This window comes from Apis dorsata, unplaced genomic scaffold (assembly GCF_000469605.1).
Source record: "Apis dorsata unplaced genomic scaffold, Apis dorsata 1.3 scaffold_194, whole genome shotgun sequence".
NCBI lineage: Eukaryota > Metazoa > Arthropoda > Insecta > Hymenoptera > Apidae > Apis > Apis dorsata.
Window position 1 is genome coordinate 1,723,436 of NW_006263478.1, and position 17,898 is coordinate 1,741,333.

Here is a 17,898-nt window from a genome sequence, read left to right on the forward strand (position 1 = left end):
TATATAAATATATTATATAAATATATTATAAATCTATATATATGATATTATATATTATTAATATATACTTTTTAATTTTATAATGCATAATAAATTATACACTTTATAATGGAATAAAATTATAATTACCATTCATATATAGCCACCACATTTGAATTACAAAAGAACAACGTTCTCGTTCAAAAAATGATTTAGCATCATGCCAACTAAGAGAATCGGCTTCATTAAGTATATATAATGAAATTAAACGACAATGCAAATCCAATAATCGTTCTGCCACAGCTTCAGTCATTTCATGATAAGACTTATACGATGTATTTAATTTCTCGCTATTCAAAATAAGAAATTTAATTAAAAAAAAAGAATTTACAATGATTTACTATGAATACCTTGACTGTAAGGAAATTAAATTTTTAGCCTGTTGATTATAACACCATAAAGAATTTCGTATCAATGCAGCTGCTCCCAAAGTAGCTGTTAATACTGTCAAATCTGCATGATCTAATGATTCTTGAATAAGTAAATGTAAATGTTCTGAAATGATTTTATTACAAAATATTTATATCAAAATTTAAAACATTCCCTTTAATTTAACAAACTAATTTGAATTATCTATTTAATTTAATTTTTTATTTCTTCCGAAATTGTATTTCTTTACCTAATAATTTATCGGCAGTATCGACAACAAGTAATACAAATTCGGAAGGTTGAATTTTTTTAATAACTTTCTCTTCACTTTCTACAATTGCAGAAATCTCATTTTCCATTAAATTTGTCAAACCGGAATGACGTTTAAATGCAGCTTGAAAATCTGCTTCCCACCACATAACAATTTTAACAGCAGCGAATGAAGCATGCCTTGGGAAATCAAGTTTTCCACCACTTATACGCGAACAAAGTGGTTCTTTCAACACGGTTTGCATTTCCTGCATCATGATATCATATATATGATATTAACTCATAATAAATTCTTTGTTATTTTGTAAAAGATTATTTTTATTACATTAAAAATAATGTAATATAAAATAATATTATAAAAAACTACCTGATAATATTGCATGTCTCGTTGTAATAAAATTCTAACACGATCTACTAAATTACCATCTTCCATAATTTCCATTTTTGTTATTCTCTCTTTGTTGATTCAAATAATATTCTTAGAAAAATATAATAAATGATTATACAATATTAATATTGTCTTAAATAAAAATATTTATTGATAATAAATTTTAAATAATATCGAATAATAGTTTCATATATTATTTATTATTTACAAAAAACATATTTAATGATAATATAATAAACTACATTGATTCTGAATATATATGATTGAATATGATTCTGAATATGTTTTTACGATATGTAAATTTTAAAATAAAGTATTCTTGAATATTAATATCACATATGTAAAATATTAATAAAAACTAAATAATATAAAATAATATAAAGAATAATTAAAATATATGTGCCATTCCAGCATGCAAGTTATTAGTGTTAATATCTTAAAGATATAGGTACTCACATAAATATATTACAATATTTTATCTATTATTATTTATATACATAAATTTAAAAATTTTCAATTTTTTTTTAAATTTAGTTATTTTACAATTTGAATAATTAATATATAATTAAAGACACTTCACTATAATTTCTTTTTATTTCCCACTAAAGGAACATTTATTAAAATTTGTTTGATCTCCTATAATTGCTGGTATTTCGTCATCGAGTAGTTCATGTAATGATTTTCCATCATATTTGTAAATCCATTTACCATCTATAAAATCATATCGTTTTGGACCAGATTTTGGGGATGATAACCAAATTTGTCTATTTGGACTTTGACGATTTATAACATATGTACCATAAGAATCACCAAATTTAACAGTTAAAACACCATCCTGTAATATTAATTATAATGTAATTAACTATAACTATAATACATCATATAATTAATATATATAATGTATATCATAATTATTATATTATACGTTATAAGTTTAATATATATTTCATTTGTAAAACATACTCCATATGATACATCTGCATCTGATAAATGTATTGCTTGCTCTACTAATTCATCAAAATATTCAGTTAAAGAAGTAAGTGTCTCATCAGAAACTTTTTCAAATTGTACAGATGTTAATTCTCTGTAAAAAAAAAATTTCATTTTTACATAATTGATTATTGATATTTTCTTTTTAAGTATACATAAAATTATGAAAATAATATAAAATATTATTAAATAATAATATAAAATATTAAAATTCAAAATATTAATAAGAAAAACTTAATATAGAATACTTAGTATAAAACTTAGAATATTTTGTTATTATCATTTTAATATACTTACTGTGTAGATAAATTATTATTTGAGATTATGAACAAGTTTTTATCACAATGATTATGAACAATTGATTCATAACTTAATATTTTTAAATTTTTACTTATATTTAAATCCTTTTTAAAATGTAGCATATGATAACCTATATTTGCCTGGCATTTTACGTTGATTTCTTGTATTAAACATTTATTTATAATGCTTTTTACTAAATCATACGATAAAATTCTAAAAACACTATGTTTTATTGTACCTTTGGTTAATAGCATGATATAAGCTTTTTATATATTTTATATTGATTAAACAAGATACCAAGACATCATAAAATTACACAGAATATTGTAGTAAAATTACGTATTCGAAATTTTGTTACATTTTTTACAATTTAAATTTTAAATATTAATACAATAATCTTATAAAATTTTGTATTTCATGTTCAGAAATATCAATCTCTAATTTTTATATATTTTTATATTTCTTTCCATAATTTCTAAAAAATTATAGCTTAGATCTTCTTAGTATTTAACTTACAGCACCATCTCTTATCATATATACATTAATATAGTTACCAATAGTAAGTGTAGACAAAGAGAGCTATTAATAGGAGTAGGACAGAGATAGGAAAAAGTATTGAAATCAGCGCCATCTTCAGAGTGCCAAATGAAACACAAAAAGAAAGGATAGAAAATAGTTAGAGAAAGACGGACATAGGGTAGAAATTGACTTCCAACGCCATCTCTTGAAGAGTGTCTAAAACTTTTCTTATTCAGATTTCTAAATAGCTTCGAGAGATGGCGCCATTTGTCAAGTTTTCTATTAATTCATTATTAATTCTATTAATTCAGAATAAATAAGACAAGGAAAGTGAATAATGAGAAAAAGATAGAGATAAGATAGGATAAAAATATTGAATTCAGCGCCATCTTCAGAGTGCCACAGATGAAACACAAAAAGAAAGGATAGAAAATAGTTAGAGAAAGACGGACATAAGATAGAAATTGACTTCCAACGCCATCTTTTGAGTATTAAAGACAATTGATGAACAGTCATTCAAAAAGTATTTATGAAATTCAAGAGATGGCGCATATGATCAATTCTTATTCTATTTCTATCCTTCTTCTATTATTGTCTGTCCTTTCTTTATGTGTTTCATTTGCAGCACTCTGAAGATGGCGCTGATTTCAATATTTTTACTATATCTTTGTCCTTTTTTACACTGTTTGCTGTCTTTGTCTATTGATATTATAAAATATGCTCAAAAATAATTATAATTATAATAACTAATTAATTTTATTTATTCTTTCTTTTACTTATTGATTGATGTTATCTATATGCATAACTATTTATATTTACAATTAATTTATTTAAAATAACAATATATATAAGTAAATATATAATAATACAATTAATATAAATATTCTTATTTTTAATAGAATTATATTTAAATTAATTTTTATTAAAAAATCTCATAAATTGGTATTATTTTTATTATGATAAAAAACATGAGTTTTTTTAATTAATGATTTACTCATATATAATCGACATTTTCATTATGAGATCAGTATATTGTTAGAAACACTTCAAGCAACATCATTTTTATATCGCGTGACCTTTGATATTAATATAAATAATTTCATTTCTATCAATTAAATGCTTTTAAGAAATATGCTTCATTTGAATACTTTTCTCGTCTCAATTTTAATATTTTTATTAAACTCAATCAGTTACTTTATATTAGCAAATTCTTATGTATTACCTACACCAGTTTTCGAACTTTTAGAGCCAAAAGGAATTCGTATATGGATACCAAGTAAGTAAATAACAAAAACTATACATATTGTATATTGTATAATTATATGAATTAAAATATAATATAAAAATTATTTAAATCGCATATATAAATATAGATATACTTACAGCAATATGACAATTAGATAATCCTGGAATTCCCCGGATGTATTTACTTGTTAATTTTTTTTATGAATGGAAGGATGAGTAATTTGTGCGGAAAATATGAAGCTATGTTAAATTAAATCGCATAATAAAAAAAAATTAAATAATTAGTAATATATAATAAAAATAATAATTAAAAATTATATAATAATTGTGAATATTATATATGATAAAATTATATGAATAAAAATTATTTAAATTCCCTAAAATTAAATTACTGTAATTATAAATAAAGCATTATAAATGAAATGGAATAAAACAAAATTTATTAATTATCATATTATTATTATATTGTATTATCAAATTATTTATTTATTAAGTTGAAATATGTTTTTTTATAGCTTTGTTTTTTTATATATGTTTATATAATGAAAATGAATTCTATTATTCTAATATATATTTTCTAATATTACAATTTTAATATTAATTTTTTAAAATTTTTTTCTTAAAAATTATTTTTTATATTTCTTTAAAAAAATTGTTTAAATCAAAAAAATAAAAGAACAAAAAAAGATATGTTCATAATAAATGTATAAAATGCAATAGAATTTTACTTTTACAATATTAATTTAAAAACTCAAAAAATTTTGCATAAAGATTTAAAAATAATCTAAGAATAATAAAAATTCATAATAAAAAAAATACCAAACATTGCACAATAAAAAGGATAAACTAGATATACAAAAATTCTAAAATATAGGATTAAGTTGTCGAAAATATTTGCATTTATGCATTGTCCAAAATTTATGCATTGAATTTAATATGATATGAATTTTTATATTACAACAGACGAACAAGGCTTGAAATTTTTTGCATTTCAAGGAAATATAAATAAAAAACTTAAATTAAATCAATTAGGAGAAATATCGGGTGAAGTATATAGAAAGGAAAATGAAAAATGGACCATTGAAAATAGAAATATAAATATAGTATCAGGAGACATTATACATTATTGGATTTATATACAAGTAAATGAAGCAATGCATATCAGTGGAGAACAAACTTGGACAGGTTTTACTCAATATTATATTTACTCAAAATTATATTCGCATTATTTTCATATATATAATTTTATTTTAATTAAGAGAATTATAAAAATGAATTTTATGATAATTAAAAAATAAAATAGAAATTATACATAATTGTAAAAAAAGATAAAAAAGAAAAATATAAAGAATAATTTTATTTTTTAGTTGCAATCACCAATAAATTCATGAATTTATTATTTCACGAAACTTTTGATTCCTTAAAAAATTCAGTTTGGAATCATGAAGTTAAGATACCATTAACTCCTGTAAGTAGAAATAATTTATTTAATATTATACATAACTATAAATATTCAATTTGTTATAAATATTTAATAATTATTTTAATAACTCTCTTACCAGGACTATGAATTTTGTGTTTATCACAATGATCAACATTCATCTATATATGTTGAAAATGGATTGCTTAAAATCAAGCCACTGATATTAGAAAATCTTTATGGTGAAAATGCAACTACATACGGAAAACTGATACTTAGTGGGTAAAAATACTATAAATTTTCAACATATATAACTTTTCACACGGAAAAACAATATTTTCATCTTTTTTTAATTTCATTGCCGAATTTTTATGCGTTAGGTGCATAACATATATTTATTCATCATTTTGTAAAAATAATTTGAAATTTTTTCATTTATTATAGATGCACTAGTAAGATTTCAGAGGAATGTGAACGTAAGGGTAAATCGTTCCATATATTGCCACCTATTTTGTCTGCTAGATTAAATACAAAAAACACTTTTAGTTTTCAATATGGAAAAATTGAAATAAGGGCGAAATTTCCTAATGGTGATTGGTTATATCCAGGTAAATATTAATATAATTGATTTCGATTGATTGATTCAATTTTTTTCTTGATTATCGATTTTATTATATACATATTTTTTAAATCAGAATTGAACATTCATCAAAATAATTCGAATCTTGAATTAATTAATCGGCAATACATAAAAAAATTAATAAAAAAATAAAATAAAATAAACAAATTTTATTTAATTTTTATTAATAAAATAATAAATATTATATTGTATTTATTTGCAATAGAAATGTGGCTTCAACCAAAGTATGATTATTATGGTCCCAACTATTCTAGTGGATGTGTTATACTCGGTCTTTCTCGTGGAAATGAAAATTTAATTTCTACTGATGGAAAGATATACGATTCAAGAACGTTAGATTTTGGATTACGAATAGGAACAACAAAAAATCTTACAAATTATATAGTATCTCAAACGCTAGAAGATGGTCCAAGATGGACAAAGGATTTTCATACTTACACAACAATTTGGGATTCCAGTGGATTTCAATTTTTTGTGGATGGCAAAGAATTTGGTAAATTGATTCCACAAGAAAATGGTTGGATGTATGGGAATAATTTCAGCAAAATGGCTCCTTTTGATCAACAAGTATGTACAAAAATATATTATATTTATGTAAATATATAAAACTTTTTTTTAAATATTTATTACAAAGTTTTATATTTTTCAATAAAAATTTATATTTTTCATATAAATGTTTATTTTTTATAATAAATTGTTATTAAATAAATGAATTTTTAAAGTTTCATTTCTACATTTCATTTCTATATTTCAATTATGTAGAATATATTTTGAAATTAATAAAAATGTATAAAAAAAATTAATTTATTAAAGAAAAGAATATATAATTTTTGATAATTTCAATTTGTTTATGAAATATTGTTTTTTTAATAGTTTTACATTACACTTGGGATAGGAGTTGGTGGTATTCGTGTATTTCCTGATGGGACAACTAGCTCAGGAAATGTAAAACCGTGGAAAAATGTTGGGGCTAAAGTAAGAATATTTTTTACGAATATTTGTACGCAACATAAAATTTAAATAAATTCAATGAAAACAATTTTTTTGATATACTATACATATTATATTACAATGATTTAATTATTATTAATAACTATTATTTTGAATTCAATGTTAATTTTATTTTACTATTGTAACATTAACAAAACATAATTATTTAAGAAATTGTGGTATAATATTCCAGGCAATGTTGCAATTTTGGCATGCAAAAGATCAATGGTTATCAAGTTGGAGGCGAACAAATAGTGAAGAAAATATCTTCGAGATTGATTATATTCGAATATGGTCACTTTAAAAAAATTAAAAAAGATATGCTATTATACAGACTTACGTAATTAAAAAAATAATAAATAAATTTGTAAACAAGCTATTATTTTGTAATTTAAATGTTAAATAATTTCTTATAATGATGTAATGTATTTTATATATTAAAATAATATAACATATTAAATAGCATAAGAAATAATATAAAATAATATTATTTTACTTTTTTATTATAACTAATTGATAATTATTAACACGTAAAAATATTAAATATAAATATATGTGTAAAATATATTATTAGTACATGAAATATTTTTAACGAAAAATATTTTACTAATTGAATATAAATATATATAAATATCATGCATAAAATATATAAAAATTATTTAAAATTGTTTTTCTTAAAATTTGTTTTTTTTAAAAATAGTAAAAATTTTGAACTTGACTCTTCCTCCAAACCGGTTTATCATGAATAACATTAAAAAGAACAAAAGAAACTTTCATTTGGTTCACTGTATACCTAAGTGTGTAGGGTATAAAAATTAATAGATAGTGGATAGATTTTTTATCTTATTATAACTTATCAAAACTTTTAATATTTTAATTTTTCGAAATATTATAATAAATAATTGTGACTCATACATTTTGTACATTATATCTCAAATGACAAAATTAATTATCTTTTTTATTATGACTATAATTCATTTAATTTATGGATTAAACAATGACAAATATTATCAATCAAATTATTCTAGTAAGTATAACAATTTTACGAAATATATAAACATACATCATATTAACAAATATAAAATTCATTTTTCATATTTTATTAATATTTATGTACAAATTCTCATATAAAATAATAATAATTAAAAAAAAGCTATATATATATAATTAAACAATTAATTTTTATGTTTAAATATATATATATATATATATATATATTAAATATTTTATAAATTGTATTAAAAATCTAATAATTATATTTTATTATTATTTTAGAATAAAAAATCTATATATTTTATTTATACATCTTTTATGTATTTGTAGGATATGAATTTATTTTACACAAATGCATAGCCAGTGCTCAATTAAATACAAGACAAAATAAACAAATATCAAATACTAATTCAAATAAACCCATTGAAAATCTCTCACACAAAGCATACATTCCAATTATTATGCGAGAAAAGAATTCAACTATTTCTTCAAATGTAAAATTGAATAATAATCATTTATTTAATAATTCTGAAACAAATTACAGCAATTTAAATGAAAATCCATCTTTCAAAAAAGAAATAAAAAATACACCTTTAAGAACTTTAAATATTAAATCAATAAAAAATTCATCACCTATATTTATAAAAAAAGATTTGTTACCAGAACTTAAAGATGACACTAATAATAAAATTAAAAATTCATCTTTTGATTTTATAATTATTAAATCAACAATATAAATATAATAATTTTTCGATATATAATAATACTATAATGTAAAATTATATAACATATTATTATATCATTAAATAAAAGAAAAAGGATTATTATGATTATTATTATTTTCAAATATTATTGAAAAAACAAAATTAATATTCAAATGCAATTTATTTGTCTATTTCTTAAAATGTAATGTAATAACTTGTTTTATTCATTATTATGAAGGTGTTGCTTGCTGAATTTTTTCTGGTAAAGTTTGTAATTCCACCTATAAAAAATAAAATCAATAATTTGTATTTTATATGTATTTAGAAATGAATAAATTAAATCATACCTTTGTAACTTTCATTGCTACTCCTTCTGGAAGATTTCTTTCTATATATTCTAAATATGTATCTGCAGTTGAGCCAGTTAATTTAAAAAGATCAAGATATCTATAATATGTTCTTGTCTCATACTGAACTCGATGTTTTTTATGAACATGAACAGACTTAAGTACTGTTAATCTTTCATGGATAGGCTTTCGTAGTGCAATACTATTAATTTTAGCATAACAATTTTATATTCTTTTATATATAATTTTATAAATATAACTTTATAATTATAACTTACTGTCTACCAACAATAATGTCTAAATAATTTGCTGCCATAACAGCAAATTCTCCATAGCTTTTGAGAACAGCAGGATCATTTCCTCTCATTTCAATTTCCAACTTTTTATAAAGTTTATCAGGTTCATCAGACTAAAATGTGTTATATTTTAAAAAATATATAAATATATAAATTCTTATAAATATGATACAATGATTATCATAGTAAACTTAATAAAAAACCCAATAATAATAATAAATTTTATTTATTATTTAATCTTAAGAAGTAATATATATATTTATTTATAAATAAAATGTCTAATTACATACATTTATGAGATTAGAATTAGTATTTGATGATCCAGGTGATGCTTCAATAGTAATCTCGGGTGAAGTTTTAATTGAAGTATCAATTTTTTGTGAATTTTTATCTAAAGTTTTAGATTGCTGGGAAATTTCATTTATGTTTTTTGTTAAAGTTATATTTGAAGTATTACTCGAATTTTCAATATTAGTTGAATATAATATATATTGAAATTTGTTATAATTTGATTCTATATTATATAAATTTCTATTTATAATATTATATAAGAAAGAAAATGCCTAAAAAATATTAGAGGTTAATTTTTAACTTAAACTTAAATAAAGCTTTTTACATAATTACACTTGTACCTTTGAATGAAACATTTGTTGTTTGTTGTTTTTATTTGTTAGATAAAAAGATTAATTAAGGCTTTATTATCTTAGATTGAATAAAATTTAGATATAAAAATGAATACTTTTTCTTTGACATATATACAATTTATATTCCGCGCATTCTATATAAATAAGAGAAATCGTACATATGTACTAAGATTATTATATCATGTTACTTATACATGCATTTAAGTATCATGTATATTATAATACTTATTAAGTATGGTAAATAAATGATATATCATAATAAATAGAATATATTTTTATATAAAATGGATTCAATCAAAAATTTTCTTCTCTCTTTTTATATTATTATTAAAGCTTAATTTGTAAGTGGAATCACGTTTAATATAAAATATTATATTATATTATATAAAATAATTAATATAATAACATTTATTACTTTATTTATCTATTAATAGAGATAAATAATAGGCTTATAGTTTTTATAGTCTCTATATTTTTTTTTTGTATAAGAATAAGATTGTAAGTCTGATTTATTCTATATGATAAAATCAAAAGATATCAATGTTTAAAAATACAATTTAATGTCTTTTTCTATTTTTTCTGGTTATAAATTTTCTGATTATAATATATTAAATTAAATTATTCGATTTTTTAAAAATGAAAAATATTTTTTTCATGTTACTAATTTAATATAATTATCATTAACATGTTTCAAATAAATATTTAACATATGTCATGAAATCGAATAATATATAAATAAAATATATAACTAAAATTAAAAAGTACTTTAAAAAATACGATCCTATACAATTACATTATGATCAGAAATTATATTTTATATTTCATACTTGATAAGAACAAAACTTAACCAATAATTTTTAATATATCTAATTATTAATTTAAATCAATTTTTTAACAAATATTTTATAGAATATTTTTATCAAATACATTTGAATTAAATAAATTTTTTTATGTAAATGCAGTTTTATTTGAAAAGTACAATATAAACTTACTTTTTACATTGTCTCAAAGGAGAGGTACTTAAAATATCATTTTAATAGCACATTAAATAGCACATTATTTATAAGTTATTATTATTTTAATAATGTTTTTAATATGAACAAAATATAACTATAAAAAACAAAATCATTGTGAATATTTATTCACATTGATCATAATTATTGATGATAATCTTATAATATAAACTTAAACATTTTAAGATTCAAGTGTATATATAATTATTTATTTTATAAATCTTAAATATATTCTATACTATTATTAAAACAAATATAAATTCCCCTTTGCGACGTATGTAATAAACTGACATTTTGTAAAAATATTTGAAACAATAAAATTGTTGATAATTAACATTATCATTAACTTAAATAACACAAATTTTAATATGAACTTTTGAATTGAGTTGTAGGAAAAGAACGTTGTGATTGAAAATTAGAATTTTTAAATTGCCAAGATCCTATAGCATTTCCATTTTGCCAACCAGTAGATGTAGTTTTCTTATCAATATTATCTTGAGGAAGCCAATGTGATTCTCCAATATTTTGATTACTATTATTTTGCCATTGAGATTTTGTACCAAAAGATAATGCTTTATTTTGCCAATTATCTTTATTATTTTTTGTCCATGAATCTCCTTTTTGTTGTTCATTTTCTCGTATCCATGTATTTGATGTATTAGTATTTTCAAATTTAAGCCATCTTTCTTTTAAATCTATAGCACCATCATCTCCCCAAGGATCTTTCGCATCTTCTGGTAAATCATTTAAATCTTCTTTGTCACATTGTTTCCAAGAGTCTTTAATATTTATTAATTCCCACCTAGCTTGTTTTTTATTATCTATCCAAGATTCTTTACAAGCAGTGAAACTTTCTTTACCGCGAATATTCCAATTATCATTACTACTGCTGGGCATAGATGTTACTGACCATCTATTATCAGAACTTGACCATGATTCCTTCATCATAGGTTTTGTGTGTAAAGTTTGTTTAGAATTCCAAGAATTTCCATCATTATTCCAGGTATCATTACGAATAGGATCTTTAACAGTTTCCCACTTTTCTTGATAAAAAGTTTTACGACGCCTATCATTATCCCAATTATTATTGGATGTTGGCGTTTTTTCAATTTGCCAAATGTTTTGTTCAGACATGTTTCGTTCAACAGGTCGAGACCAAGTTTGTTCAATGGCTCCTCTACTTGGTATATCCCAATCATCAATAAACCTTGATGGTGACATTTGTCGTCTTTGAGGAGAATGTTGTTGTCTTGGTGATAACGTAGAACGTTCAAAAATCAATCTATGTGGTGATTCTGCATGTCTCATTGTTGATGTTTGCTGTCTAGAAAATATTTCCTGTCTATTAGAAGATATCATTCGATTAGGAGATGGAATTTCTCTTCTTAAAGGAGATATTGGATGTTTCATTGATGATGATTGTCTTCTAGAAGGAGATGCAGTAGATCTCATAGGAGATATTTGTCGTGGTGAAATTTGATGTCTTAATGGTGACATTGGGCGATTCATAGTCATTTCAGTTCTTCGCGGTGAAAGTCGTCTCGGTGACAAAGGTTGTCTTAAAGGTGACATTGGTCGTCGTAATGGAGATATAGGACGTCTTATAGGAGAACGTTGTCTGTATACAGGTGACATAGGACGGCGAAGAGGAGAAAAATGTCTTCTTGGAGGAGAACATAAACGTCTTGGAGGTGATAACAATGGACGTTTAGGAGAAAGTCTTTTTGGAGGAGTTACACGATGTTTAACAGGAGAATTTTGTCTTCTCATAGGTGAAATTGATTTTTTCATATTTCCTATTTCATTCCAACGATTTTTTTCAAAAGTTTTATCTCTATTTTGATCTATTTCAACTTGAAACGATCTGCCAAATCGTTCAGGTGTTGTACGAAATGATCTTTCTTCTTTATGATCAATTGCTTGTAATATTGGCAGGACTGTATTTGGTTCTAAAGGTGGTATATTATGATATTTTTTATAAATCGGTTTTGTTATAGGCTCTTCATCATTTAGAAATCTCTTATTTGGCATAGTAATTAAAATATCCTGAGAACCCATTTCTTGAACGTAACGGCCTTTCAAAATAGAATCATTTTGCTTATTTTCTCTTTGATCCGAATTTATATTTCCTGGTGAAGCAATACGATCCCAAACAGAACGAGGTAATTGACTTTGAAGTTTATTTGTTTGTTCTAAAACCATATTTAACATATTTTGCAATTGTTTTGCAGTATTTATATCAACAGTCGGTGCTGGTCCGCTTAATTTTTCTTTCGCTATTTCTAAAAGAGCTTGATGTTCTTTTACCGTTTGAGCAATATCTATATCCAGTCGATTATTAGATAATCTTTCTCTTAAATCAGTTTGTTCTTTAGGTTCTCGCATTTTTTTTTCGTAAAAAGGATTAACACATAATTGTGGACTTTCTGTATTCCAATCTTTTTTCTTTTTTGCTGCTATATCTAATATTAAAAGAATTAAGATTATAAGAATTAAATAATTAAATTTTTTTTTGTATTATAAATTAAAAAATATAATTAAAAAATATTACTAGATTTTTTACTTCTTATATTTTTTTAATATAAACTTACCTATATGCCATGGTTTAGCACCTATTTTATTAAATTTTTTTATTAATTTTTTTGGTGGTGTTTCTCCTTTGTCCGGAGAATGGGAACGCTTTCCTTTAAATTTATTTTTTGAAAATGAATTCTCAATATTTTTTGTATAAAATACTTTTTTTATTGATGTTTTCGACTTTCTTACGGGATTTTTTACTAATTTATTAAAGTTTATTTTAGTTTTTAATTCAAGTCCTTTGCCCAATGTTTTATCTGTTTCATCAACATTTTGTTCATTTTCTTGAATAATTTTGGTTTCTGGATTTTTAACATCTTCCTCTATAGTTTTTTGAAACCATAGTTGATTAAATTTATTTATCATTCGTCGCTGCATTAAAATAACTGCTTCAAAATGAGGACCAATAGGTAAAGTATCAACAACACATGCCAAAACAGGAATAAATGCTGATCCATGACCATGATCTCCAGGTCGAGCTAATTCTAATATAGCACGTACTGATTGTTTAGTTAATGTTGTTATCATTACTATTCGTTTAAGAGATGGAATTTTTCTAAGAGCTGTCATTACCTCAATTGCTGTAAAATATATGTATATATATGAATATATGAATATGTATATATTTAAATATTATTCTAAAAATTATTATTAAATTATTAATTATTCATAATATTAATTTTAAATTATTATTTGTGAAATCAGAAGAAATATGATAAAATTATTCAATATGAATTTCAAAATTTTAAACATTATATTTTATATAAAAATTATTTGTTTATATTTGATATGTTTACATACCTCGACCAATATTAGTATTTGCATTAATTATCGCACATGTTTTACGATTTTTAACCGCTGCAATAATTTGATTTGTTACTTCAGAAGGAGATCCCATAATGAATGAAGCATTTTTTATGTTATTTAATTCACATGTCATTTCAGCTTCTTCTACCTCTGATGGAGAATCCACTCCTATAACTTGTTGACATTTCTAAAATTAAAGATCATAAAATTTAGAATAAAAATATGATAATTGATAATAAAAACATTCTTTTTATTTACAGATGCCATCATCAATCCAATAAGACCAATACCACATCCTATTTCAAGTACTGTTGTTTTTGGACTAGGTGCAAGTAAATCTATTACTGCATTTGCCACATTTTCTGCTCCTGCAGAATTTGACCAAAAGTTTGTTTTAGGTGCAAGTTGGACTTTTAATCCTCCAACAATTTCATCCAAAGCTTCTGATCCTACTAGAAATGTTGTATCCGTAACAGCAGTACCATCATATCTAATATTAAAAAAAAAATAAATTAATAATATATATTATTTATTTTTTAATATGAATGAATATTACATAATTTAATAGCTATATAAAATTTTGCAATTTTTAAAAAATATTACTATGATTTTATATATTAAATACATGATTTATACATAATTTTATAAATTATTTTTACCTATTTGTAGACTTGCAATATAGAGATTTAACATTGCAATCTTTTCCAGGTCCAGATTCATAAACTTGTTTCAGTCTATCCATTGTAGAACGAGTAATATTTTCTCCAGTTGCAAATAACATAAGTTCATCCATACTATTGCAACGTACTACCAACCATAACCAATCTTGTTTCCCTTCATTATTTGTGTCTTTTTTTGATTCTGCATCTATAGATACATCGTCAGAAAAATTTTCATCTATAGAATTTTGTGAGGTTAATTGTTCTGTTGTTTGAAGAAAATCTTCAAATATCTATGTAAAGAAATACAATTTGATTATAATATAATATTTATATCATATATCAAATATATCAAATATAATAATTTACATTAAACAAATAATTTATATCAAATACAATAATTATACATAATTCATCATTAATATCATTATTATATCATTATTCATCAAACTTGAAAATATAAACAACATTTATAATACATATTTATTTAAAATAAAAGAAATCTAAATCTATAAAATAATATTAAACATACTTTTACAGCACGCAATACAAAAGGTGGAAATTGAGATTCATTATTTATATTTACACCCCATGCTCCACTGGCTTCCAATTTCCAAATTATTTTTTTATCTTTATTAAAAGAACTATCAGAATTTTCTATTTTTGTAATAGATTCATGTATTTCTTTTCTGTTGCCTAAACATAAATTTCATCATTTTGCTTTTCTTCAATTACTAAAATAAGTGTAATATATATAAAATATAAACAAAATATAATACAATAAATACTTACAAATAAATTTCCAACGATTAGTATAAGGCTTATCTAAACAACAGCGCCGAGAAGGTTTTAATTTACACAAAGGAGATCCATTTATCTTTTCTTCATATTCTAACCATTTTTCATAACATGGGTAAGAAATTCCTAAAACTCTAGCTACTTTTGAAAGTCGTTCTTTTATAATTGTTTCTTTCTCAATAAGCTATAATAAATTGATAAATTAAAACAATAATGATAAAAAATATATTACATATATCAATAATTTATTTATTTAATCATATATTACCTTCTGTTCATACCAGTCATTTTCTGTACATTCTTCTTCTTTTATTTCTTGCTTTATTTCTTTATCTAAAATGTATAATGTTTTTTTATCAACATTATTATTTTCATTTGTATTATTGTCTTTAATAAGTTTATTTTCTGAATTAGAAGATTGATTTTTCATATCTGCTTCTAGTAATTGATTTCCTGTACATTCTTCTGGTAATTGGAAATCTGTAGAATCTAATACAATATTTTCAATTTCATCTAAATGATGTAAGACATCTTCATCTGTTACATCTTTTTGTTGATCTAATTGATCTAAAGTAATATCAGCAGTAAAATCAATTGATTCCATAGTTGATTGTTGCAGACATTTATTTTCTGTGTTTGATGTATTGTTTTGATCATTATTATTAGAATTATTCGATAGTATATTATCTGTTAAATTTATGGAACTTTCTGAAACTTCTTGATTTTTTTCCATATCTATATTTTTGTTTTTTTCTATATTTATGCCTTCAATTTTTCCAATATCTTCATTTCTCTCTAAATTTTCCTTTTTTTTTATTTTTATATTTTTTTTTTCCTTCATATTTGTATTTTCAATATGATCTACATTTTTATTTATTACATTATTATCTAAGGATTTAATACTTATAAATTGTTTTTCTATATTGTTCAAACATTTAGATTGTTGTATATTATTAGATGTATCTTCTTCTTCGATACATTCATCTACTACTTCATAATTTTCTCCTTCAATTGTAACTGCTCCTGAATTTTCTGTAATATATGTTTATTCTTAATTATAATAATTTATTATAACTTATGCATAAAAAGATACAATTATAATTATCTATTATCTTTAAATTTGATTAATCTTTTTCTAATATATATTTGATTTTTAATAATATATTGTAAGATTTTAAAAATATCCATGACAAAATATGAAAATGTTAAAACAAAATATTGTATTATAAAAAATAAAAACTTACCCATTCTTTTACCGATATTTAAATGTGAATGTTCAGTCTTAAAATCCGTAAGACAAATGACACTTGGATCAAAATGTTATTATATTTAATATTAATAACTGATTTTATGAAACAAATAATGTACATATAGAATCAATAATAGAATTAAATAAATCTTTTATTAAATACTTCACTGTTATTATAACTATAATTCTTACAGCTTATCATGAACATTTTATCCACTACAATACATTTTACTTACATTTTTCATTACCAACATCGTAATATTTACAAAAATAAATTTTTTACCCTGTACAAAAGTATATACATATATATATTACTATATATCTCAATAATCTAGTGCTTTATTTTTTCAAATATTCTTATTTAAAGTATATTCCGTTGTAAGAGTTTTACATAATCTCTTCTTTATTTCATTGTATTATTCTATACCAATAAAATTTGATCGCGCGATAGGGAATGATGAATATGGCGTTCCAAAAACAATCTACTAGTGTAGAATTAAAAATTCTAGTTTTAAATTCATATTAAAGATTATATATAAATATTATTTATAATAATTATTTTTTACATCACAATATATTTTTATTTTCAACTCTTTTTTATATTATTATATATATATTATTAATAAAATATAAAGATATAT

At 22.0% G+C, this 17,898-nt stretch overlaps 5 protein-coding genes across 5 annotated transcripts in view; 1 reads left to right on the forward strand and 4 right to left on the reverse strand.

Annotated features, from left to right (window-relative positions):
* The window catches only part of LOC102679622, a 5,549-nt gene extending 3,399 nt beyond the window's left edge, over nt 1-2,150 (reverse strand). The window contains 6 exon segments of the mRNA XM_031509955.1: nt 38-329; nt 390-534; nt 659-926; nt 1,046-1,156; nt 1,523-1,901; nt 1,992-2,150. Of these exon segments, the coding sequence (XP_031365815.1) occupies nt 38-329; nt 390-534; nt 659-926; nt 1,046-1,120 (780 nt within the window). The 5' untranslated portion in view covers nt 1,121-1,156; nt 1,523-1,901; nt 1,992-2,150.
* On the reverse strand, nt 1,659-2,880 carry LOC102674826 (frataxin homolog, mitochondrial). The gene is made up of 3 exons (XM_031509944.1): nt 2,873-2,880; nt 2,030-2,150; nt 1,659-1,901 (listed from the first exon to the last, which is right to left on the reverse strand). The coding sequence occupies exons 1-3, from the start codon at nt 2,878-2,880 to the stop codon at nt 1,659-1,661; spliced, it is 372 nt and encodes a 123-aa protein (XP_031365804.1).
* A 1,021-nt stretch (nt 2,881-3,901) lies between these two features.
* On the forward strand, nt 3,902-7,534 carry LOC102675591 (beta-1,3-glucan-binding protein). Its single transcript, XM_006614671.1, has 8 exons — nt 3,902-4,151; nt 5,084-5,305; nt 5,488-5,588; nt 5,683-5,822; nt 5,985-6,148; nt 6,386-6,747; nt 7,054-7,155; nt 7,364-7,534. The coding sequence occupies exons 1-8, from the start codon at nt 3,992-3,994 to the stop codon at nt 7,472-7,474; spliced, it is 1,362 nt and encodes a 453-aa protein (XP_006614734.1). The 5' UTR covers nt 3,902-3,991; the 3' UTR covers nt 7,475-7,534.
* A 1,495-nt stretch (nt 7,535-9,029) lies between these two features.
* LOC102679737 (28S ribosomal protein S10, mitochondrial) lies at nt 9,030-10,278 on the reverse strand. Its single transcript, XM_006614701.2, has 5 exons — nt 10,143-10,278; nt 9,801-10,073; nt 9,493-9,623; nt 9,215-9,416; nt 9,030-9,148 (listed from the first exon to the last, which is right to left on the reverse strand). Exons 1-5 carry the CDS (start codon nt 10,155-10,157, stop codon nt 9,098-9,100), a joined length of 672 nt encoding a protein of 223 aa, XP_006614764.2. The 5' UTR covers nt 10,158-10,278; the 3' UTR covers nt 9,030-9,097.
* A 910-nt stretch (nt 10,279-11,188) lies between these two features.
* Nucleotides 11,189-17,658, reverse strand: LOC102676417. Its single transcript, XM_006614678.2, has 9 exons — nt 17,253-17,658; nt 16,277-17,040; nt 16,003-16,192; nt 15,743-15,906; nt 15,211-15,503; nt 14,810-15,041; nt 14,546-14,738; nt 13,759-14,325; nt 11,189-13,629 (listed from the first exon to the last, which is right to left on the reverse strand). Exons 1-9 carry the CDS (start codon nt 17,254-17,256, stop codon nt 11,531-11,533), a joined length of 4,506 nt encoding a protein of 1,501 aa, XP_006614741.1. The 5' UTR covers nt 17,257-17,658; the 3' UTR covers nt 11,189-11,530.
* Nucleotides 17,659-17,898: the final 240 nt, after the last annotated feature.

Coding starts and splice junctions, on each gene's coding strand:
- LOC102676417 (XM_006614678.2), bottom strand. Junction 16,193..16,276: donor ATGACTGGTATGAACAGAAG/GTAATATATGAT, acceptor AATTTATTATAG/CTTATTGAGAAAGAAACAAT. Junction 15,907..16,002: donor TAATCGTTGGAAATTTATTT/GTAAGTATTTAT, acceptor ATTTATGTTTAG/GCAACAGAAAAGAAATACAT.
- LOC102674826 (XM_031509944.1), bottom strand. Junction 1,902..2,029: donor ATGCAGATGTATCATATGGA/GTATGTTTTACA, acceptor TTAATATTACAG/GATGGTGTTTTAACTGTTAA.
- LOC102679737 (XM_006614701.2), bottom strand. Junction 9,624..9,800: donor CTAATTCTAATCTCATAAAT/GTATGTAATTAG, acceptor AACACATTTTAG/TCTGATGAACCTGATAAACT. Junction 9,149..9,214: donor TAGCAATGAAAGTTACAAAG/GTATGATTTAAT, acceptor TATTTTTTATAG/GTGGAATTACAAACTTTACC.
- LOC102675591 (XM_006614671.1), top strand. CDS start 3,992: ATGCTTTTAAGAAATATGCTTCATTTGAATACTTTTCTCGTCTCAATT. Junction 5,823..5,984: donor GGAAAACTGATACTTAGTGG/GTAAAAATACTA, acceptor CATTTATTATAG/ATGCACTAGTAAGATTTCAG. Junction 6,748..7,053: donor TGGCTCCTTTTGATCAACAA/GTATGTACAAAA, acceptor TTTTTTTAATAG/TTTTACATTACACTTGGGAT.